The following is a 17,338-nucleotide window of genomic DNA, read 5'->3' as shown; positions in this document are numbered from 1 at the left end:
AAAATGCTTGCATTTCACTTGATGATTTCATAAGCGTGTTAAGCACCACATTCAACCACCAGTGAAGGACAAGGTCCTTCCTAGGAGAATGCAACCTCTGAGCTTCTTTCAAAAACTATCCCGCAAGGAAGCGAGCTCCTGAGGAGACAGTCTATTTTAATATGGCAAGTTGAAATAGCTACCAGGTAGACCTTAATCCTTTAAGGACCATGATCATACAAGCACGATCATACTGAAGTGTCATTCTGGGCCTTTGAGCAGGTAAATACAATAAGAAACATTTCTTTGACTTACTGGGCTACCATACTTTGCAGTACAGCTTGTTAACGCACATTATCGGACAGAAGAGGGATTGAATTTCACCTTCAATCTGCTGGGTTTTTTTTCCAGTATGGGTTGGGATGCCACAGGGTCCCCCTTGCACTGAGCAGGTCACAACACTCAGGTGAATTCCAAGGACCAGTGCCGAGAAACTGGCTCTTCTTGGCCAATTCAGGGCTTCCAGGATCAACCAAGCCCATTCTTGTCTGATTTTCTCCAGGAACAGTAGTAGCAACTCCAGTGGTGGTGAGGCAAAAAGCAGAGCCTTGGGCCACTCGTGGGCCAGGGCATCTGTCCCAAGTGGGTGTCCACCCTCCAGCAGGAAGAACCAGAGGGGGCAGTGAGTGAATTCCTGAATTGACTCGTGAAGAGGTCTACTTTCACGTACCCAAATCTCTCCCAGACGAGGTTCACAACCCTCCCATAGAGGTTTCCACACTCCTGTGGAGTCCAAATAAACATAATAATAAACATCTTTTGAGGCAAGTCGTTGCAGGTGACCAGTGACTAGGTCTGTGTGAACTTGAACGTGTGCCCTGGTGTAACTGAGGGAATGTCTTGATTCCATTTCTGGTGGCCAGGGCACCTGCAGTTGCCCTCTCAACCAGAGCACTGAGCTCTTTTGAAATGCAGGAGACCATCGCAAGAGACTTCGTGTCCTCAGGTGGGGGGGCGGGGCAAGCACTGTGCTTCCAAGTCCTCAGAGGCTGCAAGGGACAAGATGTCCTCATGAACCAGATCAAACCCATACGCAGTTGCAGATATGCAGCTACCAAGTGTAAAAACACTGGTACAGACTGCTTGGTGCTCAAAGTGGACTAGGGGCCAATCAAGAGGCTCTGAGGAGTGATGCACAGAAAAGTGAATGTTTTGCGTGTACCACTTGGCAAGAATACACAGCATGCACCAGCAATTTCATGCAGGGGCTGATATCTCCCAGCTAACTAATCTTCTACTAGTAGCCTTCACTAAAGTGTGCCGACCAGCTGCTCACTAAAGTGGCATAAGACACTGAGGAGACGTCCTCCCTCGCTGGTCGACCCCAGTCAACACAGCCACGTATTGTTTCTAAATAGCCTATAAAACTAGCGAGTGTCTCGTCGAAGTGCGAAGAAGCTGCCGATCAAGACAGGCAGCTGGAAATTGGGGCCAACAGCGCACGGGCTCTGTAGCCTAGCAACAGGGAGACAAGCCACTTCTACGCTGGAGCCATCTCCCTGGAATGAAAGAAAGGAGGTAAAGAAATGTATTAACTCTTCTTTCCTAATGTTAGTAATATAAATATTACTCTCACACTTTTTGGCGCTAGGAGGGAGAGAAATAGAAAAAAAAGGCTCAGGAGGAGTGCTACAGCAAGGAGTGGAAGAGCACGGAGTTAGGGTTAGGGGCAGAACTGGATCCAGAGAAGGAGCGGGGAAACACTCTGCACAAGGCCACAGTGCGAAGTAACCAGAACCGAGGGCTGAAGGTGCAGAAAACACGCAAAAGTATGGTATATACTAGAAGCGTGAATATTTTTCCCCAAAGGAAAAGGAAGAGAAAAAGAAACAATTTTCAACTTCTCACAAACAACCACGGTCAGGGATTTTGGGCCTGACGCAGGGGGGGTTCATTCAAGCAGCTTTGACATATGTACACAGGCATAGCCTAACTCGGCAATGGAATAACATTTTATACTTGAAAGGGAACTATAATAATTTCAAATCAACCAAGAATTATGTTTAACAATTCTGCCAATGGAAGATCCATTAATAAGCGATGGATAATTGAATAATTCCCGCTGTTAACTGTCTGGCTATTCAAACAAACAAAGGAGTCTGCACATGTCTCCATAAGACATTACATTAAATGATAAATGATAAAACTTGACAGGGCTACACAAATTATCCTGTATCAATGCATTTTCTGCTATATACAGTGTACACATAAAATAGTAGGTAGAGTTGCAGAGCCATCTGAGCTGTTTGTTGTTCACTAATATTCTGTAAAATTAAATTTCAGTTTCCTATGATGGAACACAAGAAAAGCTTCACCCACAAAACCAAAACCAAATTCTCTCACACACACAAACACACACAGAAAATAACAAAAAAAAAATCTATCCCTAAACATATCTTTCTATAAATCATGACTGATATATGTTCTCTGCAGTAACTTGACTGTAGCTCACACAATAATTCCACAAATCGTTGCACTTCATTAGCTACATGGGTCTCAATTGTGCAGTTCTGTTATAGCAAACATTTATTGCCATTTTAAAACTGGATATCTGGTAAAACATGAGGTTAAAGAAAGTTCTTAGTTTCTATGTCTTATGGGTCAAAACCTCTAACTAAAAGCATGGCATTCAATAGGGAAAGGAGCTGTTTTGTTAAAATGACAGGAAAGAAGCAGTTGAAGACTGGAGGACAATTCACCCTCAAGATAAAATAACCAAGGAAGTGCAACAGTATTTGAAAGCATGGCTTGCTAACAAATATTTCTTTAAACATGTCCAGTACCAAATATACTGTTTTAAAAGCAAAAACACTTATGTGTTTCAAAACTGAGACTTATACAATGAATCTAAGTGCACAACAGGTAAGATTTATGGAATTATTATTTAAGCTACAACCATTTTAACGAAGTGTCAGTGTCTGCAGTCAAGAGCTTTTCCCCCCCAATATCTGGCTTGGTGTCGTTACCAACCTACCCGGACAGGTCCTTCTCCTCTGACTGGTCCCCCAATATCTGGCTTGGTGTCGTTACCAACCTACCCGGACAGGTCCTTCTCCTCTGACTGGTCTTGTTTCACGGACAGGTCCTTCTCCTCTGACTGGTCTTGTTTCACGGACAGGTCCTTCTCCTCTGACTGGTCTTGTTTCATGTTTTCTTTAAGAAGGTTAACAGCGTTATCATCGGGTACCTCTCTCTCATCCTCCTCCTCCTCGTCGTCATTATCTTCCACCTCCTCCTCTTCCTCCTCATTTTTTAAAGTGGGAATCTCCAAGTAGTTGTCATCTTTTACAGCCAGTGACTCTGGCTCCGTTTTCTTTTCCCCCTGTGAATGACAAAGTTGAAAATGATTACTGAGATTCGTACAACATAGTAGTTTCTCAATCTAAAGACACACAAAGGAGAAAAAAAGGGGTGAGACTTCAGTAAAATCATTTGGAATAAATAATATCCATTAGTAGTACAGGTAGGCTTATTAGAAGAACTTTACACTTTCCAAAAGATTCTCAAACCATATTCTGTAACCAACTGATTAATCTTAGACAATAATAGACACAGGTTTAGTTTAAGAGGTTTGTATACCCTAAACTTTTCACAACAACAAAGAAGACTAAAAGTTTTTTAACATAGTTAGAGGCAATCCAAACTTTATTCAGTAAGTTCTCTATCTCACAATTATAGCTACAGCTAAATCAGCACACTATTTACTGTGTTCTGTCACAGGTAAAAGTTACTTATTACATATAAACAAGAAATACTTTGCTCCTTTAAATTTTAGCCTCAATAAGCCATCGGGGCTTTGAAAGTTTAAAATTACTTTCATGAACAACATTTTTGTTGTTTTAGGATAATTCAGTTTCTACTACTGTATCTATATATGCCTCAAGCAACCTTGGCTCTGAAAGTTCAATACTTTCTATAAATAAAATTTTGTTCATTTAGGAGATTTAAGTAAATATTGTGTAGGTTTGTAAGATGCCAGCCGTATCCTACACTGTTTCATACTGAGCATCAAAAGAAATGTATCACTCATATTTGAGCATCAAAAAAAATGTATCACTCATATTTGAGCATCAAAAGAAACATCACGAAGATGTTGCAAAATTATATGTGGATCTTGGGCAGGTGTTGGGACTCTAGGTCTCCCAGTTCGTGGCATGTCATTGACAGAGTCTGTCTGGTTATACAGTCTCGCCAGGTTTGAAATTGCTGGCTGTGAGCACCCAAGACGGCGAGCCACAGTACGCTGCCCTAATCCAGCCTCCAACATGCCGATTGCACGAAGGTGCTGATCTCTTGACAGATGTGGCATATTGTTTTTTTATATGTTATTTTTTTTATTGCTTTTAATCACTGCATATCCAGTGTCCAATCAACTCTCTCACTAATTAGGTGATTAAGTGCATGTGCTTCAGTCACAGTCACTCAAGTGTGTCATGATCAAGGACCAAGTGATTAAAAATAAACCAAAAACATTGTCAATGTCCATCATTTATATACCTTATTTTTTTCTAAAATAAATGTGTAATAATAGTGATACTATTATTGTGCTATATGTGCCCAATATACATATTCAAATTAAAATTAGCAGAAATCTATGTGAAATGCAAATTGGTTACTATAGTTATGAGTCTTAGCAACATGTTTTAAACAAAAAAAACGTTTTTGCATTCATTTTTTTTCTGTGATCTATTAAATATGTTATCTTCAATATTTTCTGAATTATTTCTAGGTTGAATTCTACTTTACTTTCAATGTAATTTTTAATTCCTTCATGAATCAGATCATTTTCAGTTTAATTTGTTAGTGAAACATAAGTCAATTGCTTAGGACAATATTAAATTATCCAGTTTTAATTATGGACTTCACTAATCTAGTTGCATTAATACATACTACATTAGCCCGGCCTTGCCCTTGTTTCAATTGTTACTCTTCACTCATAATTACAGATAGTGTAGAGTTATGAACGAGTGGATTTTAGTCTCAAAATGCAACTATTTTTCCATGTGTGTTTAATTAAAATCATGCCATGCTTTTACACTGGAGACAAAAATTTAGTGATGGTAATCTATAATAAGTTTAAATCTTAAATGACTTTTGTTAGACATGTAGTTATTATACGTTACATTTTGTACATAGATTATAGCCTCTGAAGGTTAAATCATTTTATATATACACTATAATCTGTTTCTATTCATTATGGAGGCAAGTATCTCAGATACATTTTTGCTCTTTTACAGTGAATTCAGATTAAGAATCAATTCAAGCTTAGTCTACTTGGACTATCATCGCAATTAAACTTTTAAAAGTGCATTATTTCTGCAGTTTTATTCAAAAAGTTACTGCTACGCTTGGGATTCAAACTAGTAATTAAACTATTTTTTTGCAATGATCATAACATCTATCTAACCTCTCATTGTCATGTGCAGAAGCAAGATTGTCATTACCTTTAAAACCTTGGTTATCAAACAAGCTAGGCAGTCAATTAGTTGGAACAGAAAAGCCCTGGCTTATTTTTATGTTGAATTTTATTAAGTCCATACAAAATACCCCTGCATTTGCATAAGTAAGTTTGCACTCAAATTAATAGTGTCTGTCTCAAGAGTCATGCATGAGTTTAACTCTTGGTTGCTCACTAGAGATCTGATTCAATCTCAGATACCCATCAACACCATCTATATGCGTCTCAATATCGCAAGACGTCTTACTGAAATCAAACTTGCCATTGTTACTCAACAAATCATGAAGGAGTCTAATTACATTTTAAAATCAATCTGCACATAAATACCGGCTTTTTCCCTTAACTTTCTAATCTACAACTAATGTGATAACAAAGAGCTACTTAAACACTTTGACACTGGTCTAGAGACAAGCGAAATTATGTCTGTGACAGGACACTGTAATGAAGGCTCAATTTACTGGACAGCAAATCAACAGGGAAGACATGATTGGTCCACAATTCTGTCATTGGCTGGATCCAAACAGCACCCTCCCACAAAACCAGTCAAACTCTCAACCCGGTTTCAGTTCTGCCAACAATGATTCAAAAAATCATCTTGCCAATCATCATAAAATCAAATTCTGTAGAGTGGAAATGTTTATATTATTGTGTGTATATCAATTTTAACCTATACAGAGAATATCCTATTATCAAAGCAGCCTTTTATAAAACAGCAAGAACAAAACAATAAACAGAGCTAAATCAACTACATAAAGCTAACTATTGTAAGCACACAGTAAAATTGCAATCTCATAATAAACATTTATTCTCAGGCTCTTTATAAGCAATAATGGTGGACACTATTTTCTCATTGTAAATATTTATACATAAAATAGTTTGTCATTCCATTGTTATCAGTAATAATGAAAACAAACTGTAACAGTTATATATACAATTTGTTCATGAAACATTATCTGCTTATATCCACTTGTTTCTTGATATTTATAAATGTTGTAAAAACACATATGAGAACACAAGACAGAATATTCTAATATAATAAGTCAAATACATCAGATTTAGTGTTTTTCAGTTTCTTTCTCAACTCTAAACACGTTTGTCTGATGTTTTCTCTCTGCGTGCTACTGAAAACTCTTTGCCCTTTAAAATGTAAATGCCCCTCAAAGTGACGTCACACAAAATTTCAGTTTCCAATCTGTACAGCCAAGTATGGTCTAGTAAATCAATAAAATGAAGCATGCTTATTAGGGATGGGAATCTGAAATGTTTCAACTCTAAAGAAGTGGTTAAATGATGAATAATATGGTAGACGTATAAGCGTGACGCAATTTTTTTTTTAATGTATTTATTTTAGTAATTTATCATCATACACAGCAGTCCGTCGCGTATCTGACTGCGGTGGTGCCACAGTAAGGAACGGGTCTGCCAATTGCCTCCAAACAGTTTTTCTCAATGGTGCAACAAAAAGATTGACACTAGGGCGTGTTTTATTCTTGGTCGATCTGGCACTTCAGTGGCACACACTCTGTGTTCATGCTGTAGTAGGCGTGGTACGGTATCCAGTCCACATGGTAACAGGGTTAATGACAAGCGGTTTTTTCAGGCCTTTTTTTTTTTTTTCAAAATTATTTTTATTCATTCTCCATTTTCTCCCAATTTTTGGGCTGTCCAATTATTATTCAACCTGGCTGATCGCTGCAACCCCTGAACTAACTCGGGAGAGACTAAGACAAGCACTCGCGTCCTCCGAAATGAGTGCTGTCAGCTTTTTTGTTTGTTTTTTTGTTAAATGAACCTTTACAACCATTGTCCGATTGAAGAGGACATTTAAATATAAACATTTCAATATATACTTTGGTGTGTATGTGCTTTTTTTTTTTTAAACTTTGTAGTTAAGTCTTTGCAATGTTAAAACGTTATTTGCTTATTTATTTGCTTAGAAAATAATAACCAGGCCTGTCCGTATACATCAAAATGTACACGGACAGGCCTAACACTTGCTTAGCATTTAAACATTCATAAAAACGAACCAACAGCAAATCCCTTTATCATGTTTACCCAATCACGGGGCCAGAAAGACACTTCAAACACTTCCATATGATCGTGTATACACTTAAAAGGGTTAAACATCTGTAAATAAGACACAAAATATGTAACCCTAACCACTTTTATCCTTTTGGTGTGATCCATACTGAAAAAAAATTCCAATAAATCAACTATTACCTAAAGTTTCAACCTTTCCCAAGATCCGATATTACTAAACCAGTCACACACCACAAATCATACCTAATTAGGTTGGCAATAAATTGCAGTGCAGAATGTCTACACAAGTTTCAAAGGTAAAACTATGAGATACATAAGGAAGGATATTCACAAGTGACATTAGCCTACATTCACCAAACCAATCACAAGCCATAACAATTGTCGTGACAACTGGTTAACTGATGTACCTAAAAATAAAACTGTGACACCTAGCTGCCACATTCAACCCAGGGGGTGGCTATGTTTAAACTATTGCTCATTATTAGATGATTATAGACAAAAAGCTATATATGAGATAACAGACCAAAGGCAGTGTTACAAATAAGGGCAATCACGCATTGAATCAGCGTCAGGCACACTGCTTTATTCCAATTAGAAATATAGGATTAACAATAAGAACTACAGGACAGGCAAGTAGGCTTAAACATGTTTACTTGTGCACATAAGCAAAGTAACTGCATTCAATGGTTGTTGCCACTTGGCTTTGGGAATCAAAACACTGTATAAATCATCACTTATGTATAATTAAAACAATGGACTTGGAATCCCAGTTACATATGCAGAGACACCCAAACACAAGTATATTTTCCCCTTTACTTTGTAATTCCAGCTAAAACAAGGTAATATAAATCAATATTAGACAATACATTTGTCAATGTGACTTAATTTCTCATAGTTTTAACTAAAACTGTACAACACAGAATACCTTGAAGAGCTTGATTTCCGTTTCTTTTTTGCACTCCGTCTCTGGTGATGCCTGCTCCTCCTCCTCCTCCTCCTGCTCCGGTTTCTCGGCTGTCAGTTCAGGTTTGTGAAAGAGGCTCTCCTCCTCTTCCCCCCTCCTTGTCTCAGGGAAGCTGGCCGATTTCTCTGGCAGGGCCATCTGGAATATGATGCCTGTGGATTTGCAGTACTCCTCAAACCCATACAGGTATCTGTAACAATAATAATAATAATAATAATAATAATAATAATAATAATAATAATAATAATAATAAAATAGAACTGCCAGGCAGTTGGAAATTTTAGCAAGCTGTAGCACTGCAGCACAAGTGTCAGCAACAGATCAGTTTTATAGAGCAGTTTCAATTAAAAATACTGCATTAGTTCATTCTCACAATGCTTTATAACTTTAAACGCAGTAGTAACCATGATCCTATCTACACACTGCAGTTATAAGCTAGTTTTACATTTTAACAGAAGAGGTCAAACGTTGCAGATAAGGTCATTTTTGGATACAGCACATATGGTTTTCTATATGTGTTCCATAGTAACCATTAACCTATCTTTAGTTATAAGCTAGTTTTACATTTGACCAAAGATTTTGAAAGGTTTTTAAAGAAATGCATCATGTGGCTCATACTGTGTAGGCACAAACACAAAAGTCAGTTGTATTGACACAGGGATAATGCTTGTCAACTTTGGAGCTAAAAAAAAAAAAAAAATTCAACTGAAGCGGTTTTAAACTGAACCCTGCGCAGGTGCGTCAGGTCCAATTTATTTTGTTTATATATATATAGCGCCCGTGGAAAAATATTAAGAGACCACTGCAAAATTGTCAGTTTCTCTGGTTTTACTATTTATAGGTATGTGTTTGGGTAAAATGAACATTTTTGTTTTATTCTATAAAACTACTGACAACATTTCTCCCAAATTCCAAATAAAAATATTGTCATTTAGAGCATTTATTTGCAGCAAATGACAACTGGTCAAAATAACAAAAAAGATGCAGTGTTGTCAGACCTCGAATAATGCAAAGAAAATAAGTTCATATTCATTTTTAAACAACACAATACTAATGTTTTAACTTAGGAAGAGTTCAGAAATCAATATTTGGTGGAATAACCCTGATTTTCAAGCATAGCTTTCATGCGTCTTGGCATGCTCTCCACCAGTCTTTCACATTGATGTTGGGTGACTTTATGCCACTCCTGGCACAAAAATTCAAGCAGCTCGGCTTTGTTTGATGGCTAGTGACCATCCATCTTCCTTTTGATCGCATTCCAGAGGTATTCAATGGGTTTCAGGTCTGGAGATTGGGCTGGCCATGACAGGGTCTTGATCTGGTGGTCCTCTGTCTACACCTTGATTGACCTGGCTGTCTGGCATGGAGCATTGTCAGAGCAGAAGGAAGCAAATTTTCTTCCAGGACAACCTTGTACTTGGCTTGATTCATGCAAAAGCTGCCCGATTCCAGCCTTGCTGAAGCACCCCCAGATCATCACTGATCCTCTACCACATTTCACAGTGGGTGCGAGACACTGTGGCTTGTAGGCCTCTCCAGGTCTCCGTTAACCATTAGACGACCAGGTGTTGGGCAAAGCTGAAAACTGGACTCATCTGGGGGTGCTTCAGCAAGGCTGGAATCGGGCAGATTTGTCTTTGTCTTTTCTGGAAGAAAACTTGCTTCCTTCTGCTCTGACAATGTTCCCCAACTCTGAGGATTGGTTTTTCCAGCAGGACAATGCTCCATGCCACACAGCCAGGTCAATCAAGGTGTGGATGGAGGACCACCAGATCAAGACCCTGTCATGGCCAGCCCAATCTCCAGACCTGAACCCCATTGAAAACCTCTGGAATGTGATCAAGAGGAAGATGGATGGTCACTAGCCATCAAACAAAGCCGAGCTGCTTGAATTTTTGTGCCAGGAGTGGCATAAAGTCACCCAACATCAATGTGAAAGACTGGTGGAGAGCATGCCAAGATGCATGAAAGCTGTGCTTGAAAATCAGGGTTATTCCACCAAATATTGATTTCTGAAGTTAAAACATTAGTATTGTGTTGTTTAAAAATGAATATGAACTTATTTTCTTTGCATTATTCGAGGTCTGACAACACTGCATCTTTTTTGTTATTTTGACTAGTTGTCATTTTTTGCAATTAAATGCTCTAATTGACAATATTTTTATTTGGAATTTGGGAGAAATGTTGTCAGTAGTTTACAGAATAAAACAAAAAATGTTCATTTTACCCAAACACATACCTATAAATAGTAAAACCAGAGAAACTGATAATTTTGCAATGGTCTCAATTTTTTCCAGAGCTCTCTCGCTCGCTCTCTCTCTCTCTATCTCTATATATATATATATATATATATATATATATATATATATATATATATATATATATATATATATATATATATATATATATGTATGTGTGTGTGTGTGTTTATATATATATATATATATATATATATATATATATATATATATATATATATATATATATATATATATATATATATATATATATTTTTGGTCAACAGAAATGTTGCTATTTTCTGTCCTTCTCCAAATACACTACATTTGTCTATGTTTGTACAAGGATTGCAGTGTTTATTAGAAAGACTGTAGGAGGCTAAGGCTGTCGCTAAAGCGAGCAGCCTAGCGTGTGAATTGTGTGTTATTTTTTAAGCTAAACTTCAAATCCGACATACTTTCTGTAGGCACATTTGACGTTGTATCCAGCTGCCGAGTTGAGTACTGGGATTCCCAAGTCCTGGTAGACTTGTTTCCAAACTGAGCCACTGTCAATCTGCAGACAGAAAAGAAAGAAAATATAAAATATAAGATCAGTGTGCCTGCTTCACACTGGTTATTATCACAGTTGTTGTGACATCCGCAGCAGCAGCGTTCTCCTATACCATCAAATGATCTGGTTAGTGTTGGGACTTATGCTGTTTTGTAATGTACATATTAGTTCTATATCCACTACAGGTTTTGCATTTCTGGTATTAGTCAAGCACCAATCAGTTTGACGATAGCACAACAACGGACATACAAGTCAAATTCTATGCAAATTCAAATGTAATCTTGTTTAAGGTATTCCTGGTTACTGTACGGTCCATCCTTTATGTAAGACTGTCTCTAAATTTCAGATTTATTTCTCTAAAGTGTTAAGATAAACAGACGAAACAGCACAAGCCTACATTCTGTGGCTCACATTCTGTATCCATTTTACTTTATTGCTAAGAGGGAATATCGACTGAAACCCAGGTCCATCTGATTCAAACTGTTTATTTTTACCATCTGACTTTCCTAAGTGTAGTGGCTTAAGATTTGTCCATGTTAACATTCAAAAGTTATTACCCAAATTTGATTTGTTTAAATCGTGGCTGAATCATCTTAATCCTGACATTGCAGTTGTGACTGAAGCTTGGTTGAATAAATCTATTCCTGATTACGCATTGCAGGTTCAAAATTACAAGCTCTTTCGAGCTGACAGGACATCAAAAGGGTAGGGGAGTAGTAATATATGTACAAAACTGTTTCCAAGTTGTGCTTAGGCTTGTAGACTCTGTTATAAAGGCCTATGAAATCATTGGTTTGCTCTTATACTTGCTGCATACACGACCATTACCTATAGTAGGTTATTATAAGCGACCACCTGCCCTAGATTCTGTAATGACATTATCTCAAGATTCTCAGCCTTTTTCAGCACAAGTAAATTGGTACTCATGGGTTATTTTAATTATGTCTGACTTACTGCTAAATCTAATGCCTTAAAAGACTTCAGCTTGGCACTGGGGTCTAACCTAACTGATAAACGTTCCAACTCGTCCTAACCAAAAATATATAACTAAAATCTTCTTTAATTGATTTGTGTTTTACAAATACTCCTCATAAGTACAATTTGGCTGGTACACTTTGTAATGCTCTATAAAAAGAACTTTCAAGAATTGTAACGAGCAACGTTTTCTATCTTACTTGGCTGATATAGATGGGACTGTGATTTCAGCTATTCCAGATATCAACTGCTTGAAACTTTTTTTTGGCTGAACTTCGGTTATTAATGATCATGCCCCATTTAAAAAGGTTACAACTGTCCATACTTTACTGGTGAAAGAAATATCACGTTCTTTAGAGGCTCGGGACCAATGCTAGGCACATAAACCAAAAGATGGAGCATGACTATCAACAATTCTGTGACCTGAGAAAGAAATACACATCTTTAATTAAGAAAACAAAATCTGATTATTATCTGAAGCTTACTGCTAATAATGTGAAAAGCATTCAATGTACTGATGTCTCATCAGCGCTGCCCCAGCATGTGACAATTAATGATTGCGCTTATACTGAGAGAAAAGATATCACTGATTGTTTTACTAAGCATTTTATTAGACTTGGTTTGGCATTTGACGATTCTATTATACAGATGGCCAGTGATCAATTAGACATGGATTCTAATTTAGCTGAACAAAGACAGCAAGGTTATGGCTACATCATTTTATTTTCGTACTTTGAAAGCACATGAGGTACTTAAACCATTACCGTGTCGAGATCATAAAAAAAGCAGCTGGCCCGGATGGATCGCAGCCAAATATTTAAAAGGTAGCAGCACAGATTACTGCTCAAACATTAGCCAATCTTTTTAATCTCTCTCTTATTTCAAATTAAATTCCATTAATTTGGAAATCTGAAGGTATTGTACCTAAACCTGAACAATTATAGACCTATATATGTACTTCCAATTATTAAGTATTAGAAAACGAACAATTAAAGAGTTTTACAATATGCTAACAAATGTTCAATCTGGATTTCATCTGAAATTTAGTACATAAAACTGCAGTCTTCAAGGTAATTAATGATATATCGCTCGCTTTGGATTCTGGTAGATTTATTTGTGCTTTATTAGTGGATTTAACTAAAGCTGATTCTGTAGATCATCTTTACACAGTTCTGTGTAAAACATTATGTTGTTTAGGATTTAGCGAGAGAGGGCTGTGGATTGGTTCAATGATTACCTAAAAGATCAAACATAAACAAGAGATGATGAAATTACTTTCATCTTTAAGCCTCTACTACCAAAAGAGTTCTTGGGTGCAGTACGGTGCAGTTAAATTAATGTTCCGTTTATTGCCTTGCTTGTTTTATAATGTTTAAATGACTTCTACTCTGAAAATGAAGTATTGTCAAGTACGTTTATCTTTCTCCAGAAAGCGCATTTTACAATGTGTCTGAGTGCCAGCTTACTTACTTTAACTGATCCCAGTTGAAGGGCCATCATTGCTCAGATTAAGAGGCTTTCATGCTCAATCCGTAGGACCACCATACATTAATTATATGCTTTAGACCACTTTAATTTTACATTTAGGTATGCTGGCGCTCAGACCCATTGAAAAATGATGCATCTTGAGAAAGATAAACATACTGGGCCATACTTAACTTTCAGGGAGGAAAAGCAATTAAAACAAGCCAGGCAGGCACTAAAAACTGAACATTAACTTAACTGCACTGTGCTGCACCAAAGTACTTTTGGTATTATGATTTTACTACACAAAATAAGCAGACTGAACTTCTAATAAAACAAGACAGATAAATTGTAAACGCTGGAAACTTACATTATCGAATCCCCCCAACCTGTGAACCAGTCTGTACAGCTTGAAAAGGTTCAGGTTTCGATAGCCAAGCACTGGCCTCTTGTTAATAGGAGTGCCTGTAAATCAAAGCAGCAACATTTTAGTTTTACTTCACCTAGAATCCTCAATAACAATACAAATAATTTTGACTAAAAATCATTTTCTGATAAACCTAGAATCACTTCGAAGTTCATGTATTTCAGTGATTTCAGTGACAGACACATTTTAGTAACATCCCCATGCCACAGCTTTAAATACAAAATCACCATTTGCTTGGAAAACATATTGGCCTTAGCTGGGCAATTCTACTCTGGCAGCCCACTTCTTTAGACATGTTGCACCTTCCACAAGAAACTCAGTAATATAAGTCACCAGATTAAATATAAATTCATTTTCTCTAGCTTTTCCTTTTAAATTTGCCTTGTAGGGTAAGAAATATTTTGGCATTTCTCCGTAAAACTTTCTCTAAAATGATGTATACTAGGGATGAGCATTTCCGTATATTTTAATAATCATACACAGGTAATTTACTGAACGATTAAACAATTACACTATTATTTACATCAACGTGCCACTGGCAAAAAAACACAATTGAACTATTATATTATAAATAACGACAGCGGTCCTATTTGACATTGCTTCAAATAAGTAGCTCTTTCTATTAATAGAAAGTATAATACAAGTACAGTATGCATAAAGCCCAACTTTTGGATAACTTCCAAACAATTAAAAGGCAACATCAAAGTACAGAATACAGTGAACCAATAAATAACGTCTTCATTGGACAAGTATAAATCAATGTTTACATTAAATAACATATCATATTAAAACAGTAAATACTTCCCAGTCCTGGTATTCATTCTGCAACATAAAGTCTTATACATAATGTTCCACAGTACAGAGTATTATGTTAAATCATTGAATATCATGAACTAGAAGTCATAATTGTAATGGAACACGCTGGAACTAAAAAAAAAAAAATGTAGTTTTTGTTTTCATTTATTTAACTCTGTCCTTCAACAGTGCTGAAAGCCAATTTACAGCATCTTTAGCTGTTAGTTTTGTTATTCATCATTTCAGCTATTAGGTTCGTTATTCACTCCATTGTGGCGTGCATTTAGTAGAACGAGCTGTAATGGTTCGTTATGATTTACCAGTACTTCTGCTGCTTTTGCAAGACATACTGTCAGTCTCACAGTCAACAGAGCCTGAGGCTTGTGGCTGGGCCTCTCTGAAGGTGGATACACGCTTGTATAGTATGTGGTTTAACATGGTCCCTATTCTGTTCACAGTGTTTTTCACATAGCTCAAATTGAAGTATGAGAATTTTACTGTTTTATTGTCTACTTCGATAAAATGTTCTCCAACAAAATTATTTATTTAATCTCTTCCAATCAGACTGAACTTTTTGAAATGTAACTTGGCTGCAATCTCGTTCATGTTCCGTTTGGTATCGGCTTGTTTAATATTAACTACAGCGGTTAAAGTGAATAATTAAACCATGGCCTCTGACAATACTGTATTTAATAAAATATTTTGTAGTTTCTTGCATTAATTAAAATGCGTGCAATGTTGCATTCCAACCACAACCATTACCGATAGCTACGGTATTGGTATCACCATCTATTAGGAGCTTAAGTAATTTAGAGCCATAGAAAGAAATCATGATTTATTTCATATTTATTATGAACATTGCAGCCTAATTTATAGTAATATGTTGTGCTGCAGCAGCCTGCTTAGTGTGGTTAATGGGTCTGTTCAGACCATTTATAATTGTTACAATACAAGTAATTAGTAATTTTAAAATTGATTACTCGAATAAACGTTTACATGTGCCCATCCCTATGCTACACAAGCTTAAACTTGCATTGTAATGTATACTGTGTATCACAGCGGTAGCTGTGGTAAAATACGCAGGATGATTTCCTATTCAGGGAAATATTACCTCTATCCTCCATGAACTTGTACAGCTGCTGCAGAAAATTCTCTCTCTCTCCTGGAAATGGCTCCACTTCCTGGGGAGAAGGAACAGAGATCTTTTATAAATTAAAAACCTAACAACTCCATTTTACTCTCTATTCATTACAGTTATGCCTCACCCCATCAAAAGACGGCAGCATGTAATGACCAATTTTGACAAGCCAACAGATCCAAACCATACAAGTTCTGACAGTTCTGTCAAGCAGCCTGCAAAAAAGAAGCAATGTAGTAAAAAAAATACTGCAATCTTCACTTTTCACATCACTAAGACATATTTTGAGTTACTGTTTCTCTCCCTCTCCCTTGATGTTTTATATTATTAAATGACATATCACTATAAGCTTTTGAATTTAAGAATACATATATAGTCTGTTAGGCCTGCAGAAGGAGCCAGACAGCTATGAAATCCTAATTTAATATAATTTTGACTACACTTCGATATAATAACATATCGTTTTGAATGCTAGCTGGTAAATTAGTCCCTTGTTAGAGAGGGTTGGGCAGTCTATTCTAAAACCTTAAAGATGCATTGAATTTCTGCAAGCTATATAAATGGTGTGAAGTATACTCAGGTTGTTCTTTATTAGAAATGTTTTTGTTTTTGTTTTGTTTTTTTTAATCTGTCTTGTGATTCATTAAAACACCTTCAAGTGATAAAACAAAAAATATGAGAGACGCTAAAAACAACAATGTTGCAATGAAAACATCTACTGTCAAATTTCAGCATTATCTCCAATCTAAAAATATGATGAGCCTGAAGCGTTCTACACTGCCATACAGAAACCGAATGCAGATAAACCTGTCTTTGACTCAAACACATACAGTGCCTATAGAAAGTCTACACCCCCTTGAACTTTTTTTCACATTTTGTACCGTCAGTGCCTCAGAGTTTCATGCATTTAAATGAGGATTTTTTCCACTTATCTACACACCATACTCCACACTGTTAAGGGGAAAAAAGTTTTTACTGAGAAAAAAAAAAAAAGATATTTTAAAAAATACAAAACTGAAATATCATAACTGGATAAGTCTCTACTCCCCTGAGTTAATACTTGATGGAAGACCCTTTGGCAGCAATTACAGCTGTGAGTCTGTTGGGGTAGGTCTCTACCAACTTTGTACACTTAGAATTGGCAATATTTGACCATTCTTCTTTATAAAATTGTTCAAGATCTGTCAGGTTCCTTGGGGAGTGTTGATGGACAGCAATCTTCAAGTCATGCCACAAATTTTCAATTGG

The 17,338-nt window shown here is 36.6% G+C and overlaps 1 protein-coding gene across 3 annotated transcripts in view; it reads right to left on the bottom strand.

Moving 5' to 3' along the window:
* LOC121316081 (AT-rich interactive domain-containing protein 4B-like) overlaps nucleotides 1-17,338 on the bottom strand; it is a 146,359-nt gene that overhangs the window by 33,509 nt on the left and 95,512 nt on the right. For all 3 annotated transcript variants that reach the window (XM_041250829.1, XM_041250830.1, XM_041250831.1), the window contains exons 12-16: nucleotides 16,064-16,133; nucleotides 14,101-14,195; nucleotides 11,197-11,294; nucleotides 8,463-8,691; nucleotides 3,078-3,361 (exon numbers count right to left, since the gene is read on the bottom strand). In XM_041250829.1, coding sequence (XP_041106763.1) covers nucleotides 3,078-3,361; nucleotides 8,463-8,691; nucleotides 11,197-11,294; nucleotides 14,101-14,195; nucleotides 16,064-16,133 — 776 coding nt within the window. The remainder of the gene's footprint in view (nucleotides 1-3,077; nucleotides 3,362-8,462; nucleotides 8,692-11,196; nucleotides 11,295-14,100; nucleotides 14,196-16,063; nucleotides 16,134-17,338) is intronic.

Source organism: Polyodon spathula, chromosome 5 (genome assembly GCF_017654505.1).
Source record: "Polyodon spathula isolate WHYD16114869_AA chromosome 5, ASM1765450v1, whole genome shotgun sequence".
NCBI lineage: Eukaryota > Metazoa > Chordata > Actinopteri > Acipenseriformes > Polyodontidae > Polyodon > Polyodon spathula.
Note: the sequence above shows the minus strand (reverse complement) of the source record. Positions and strands in the feature narration are given on the sequence as shown.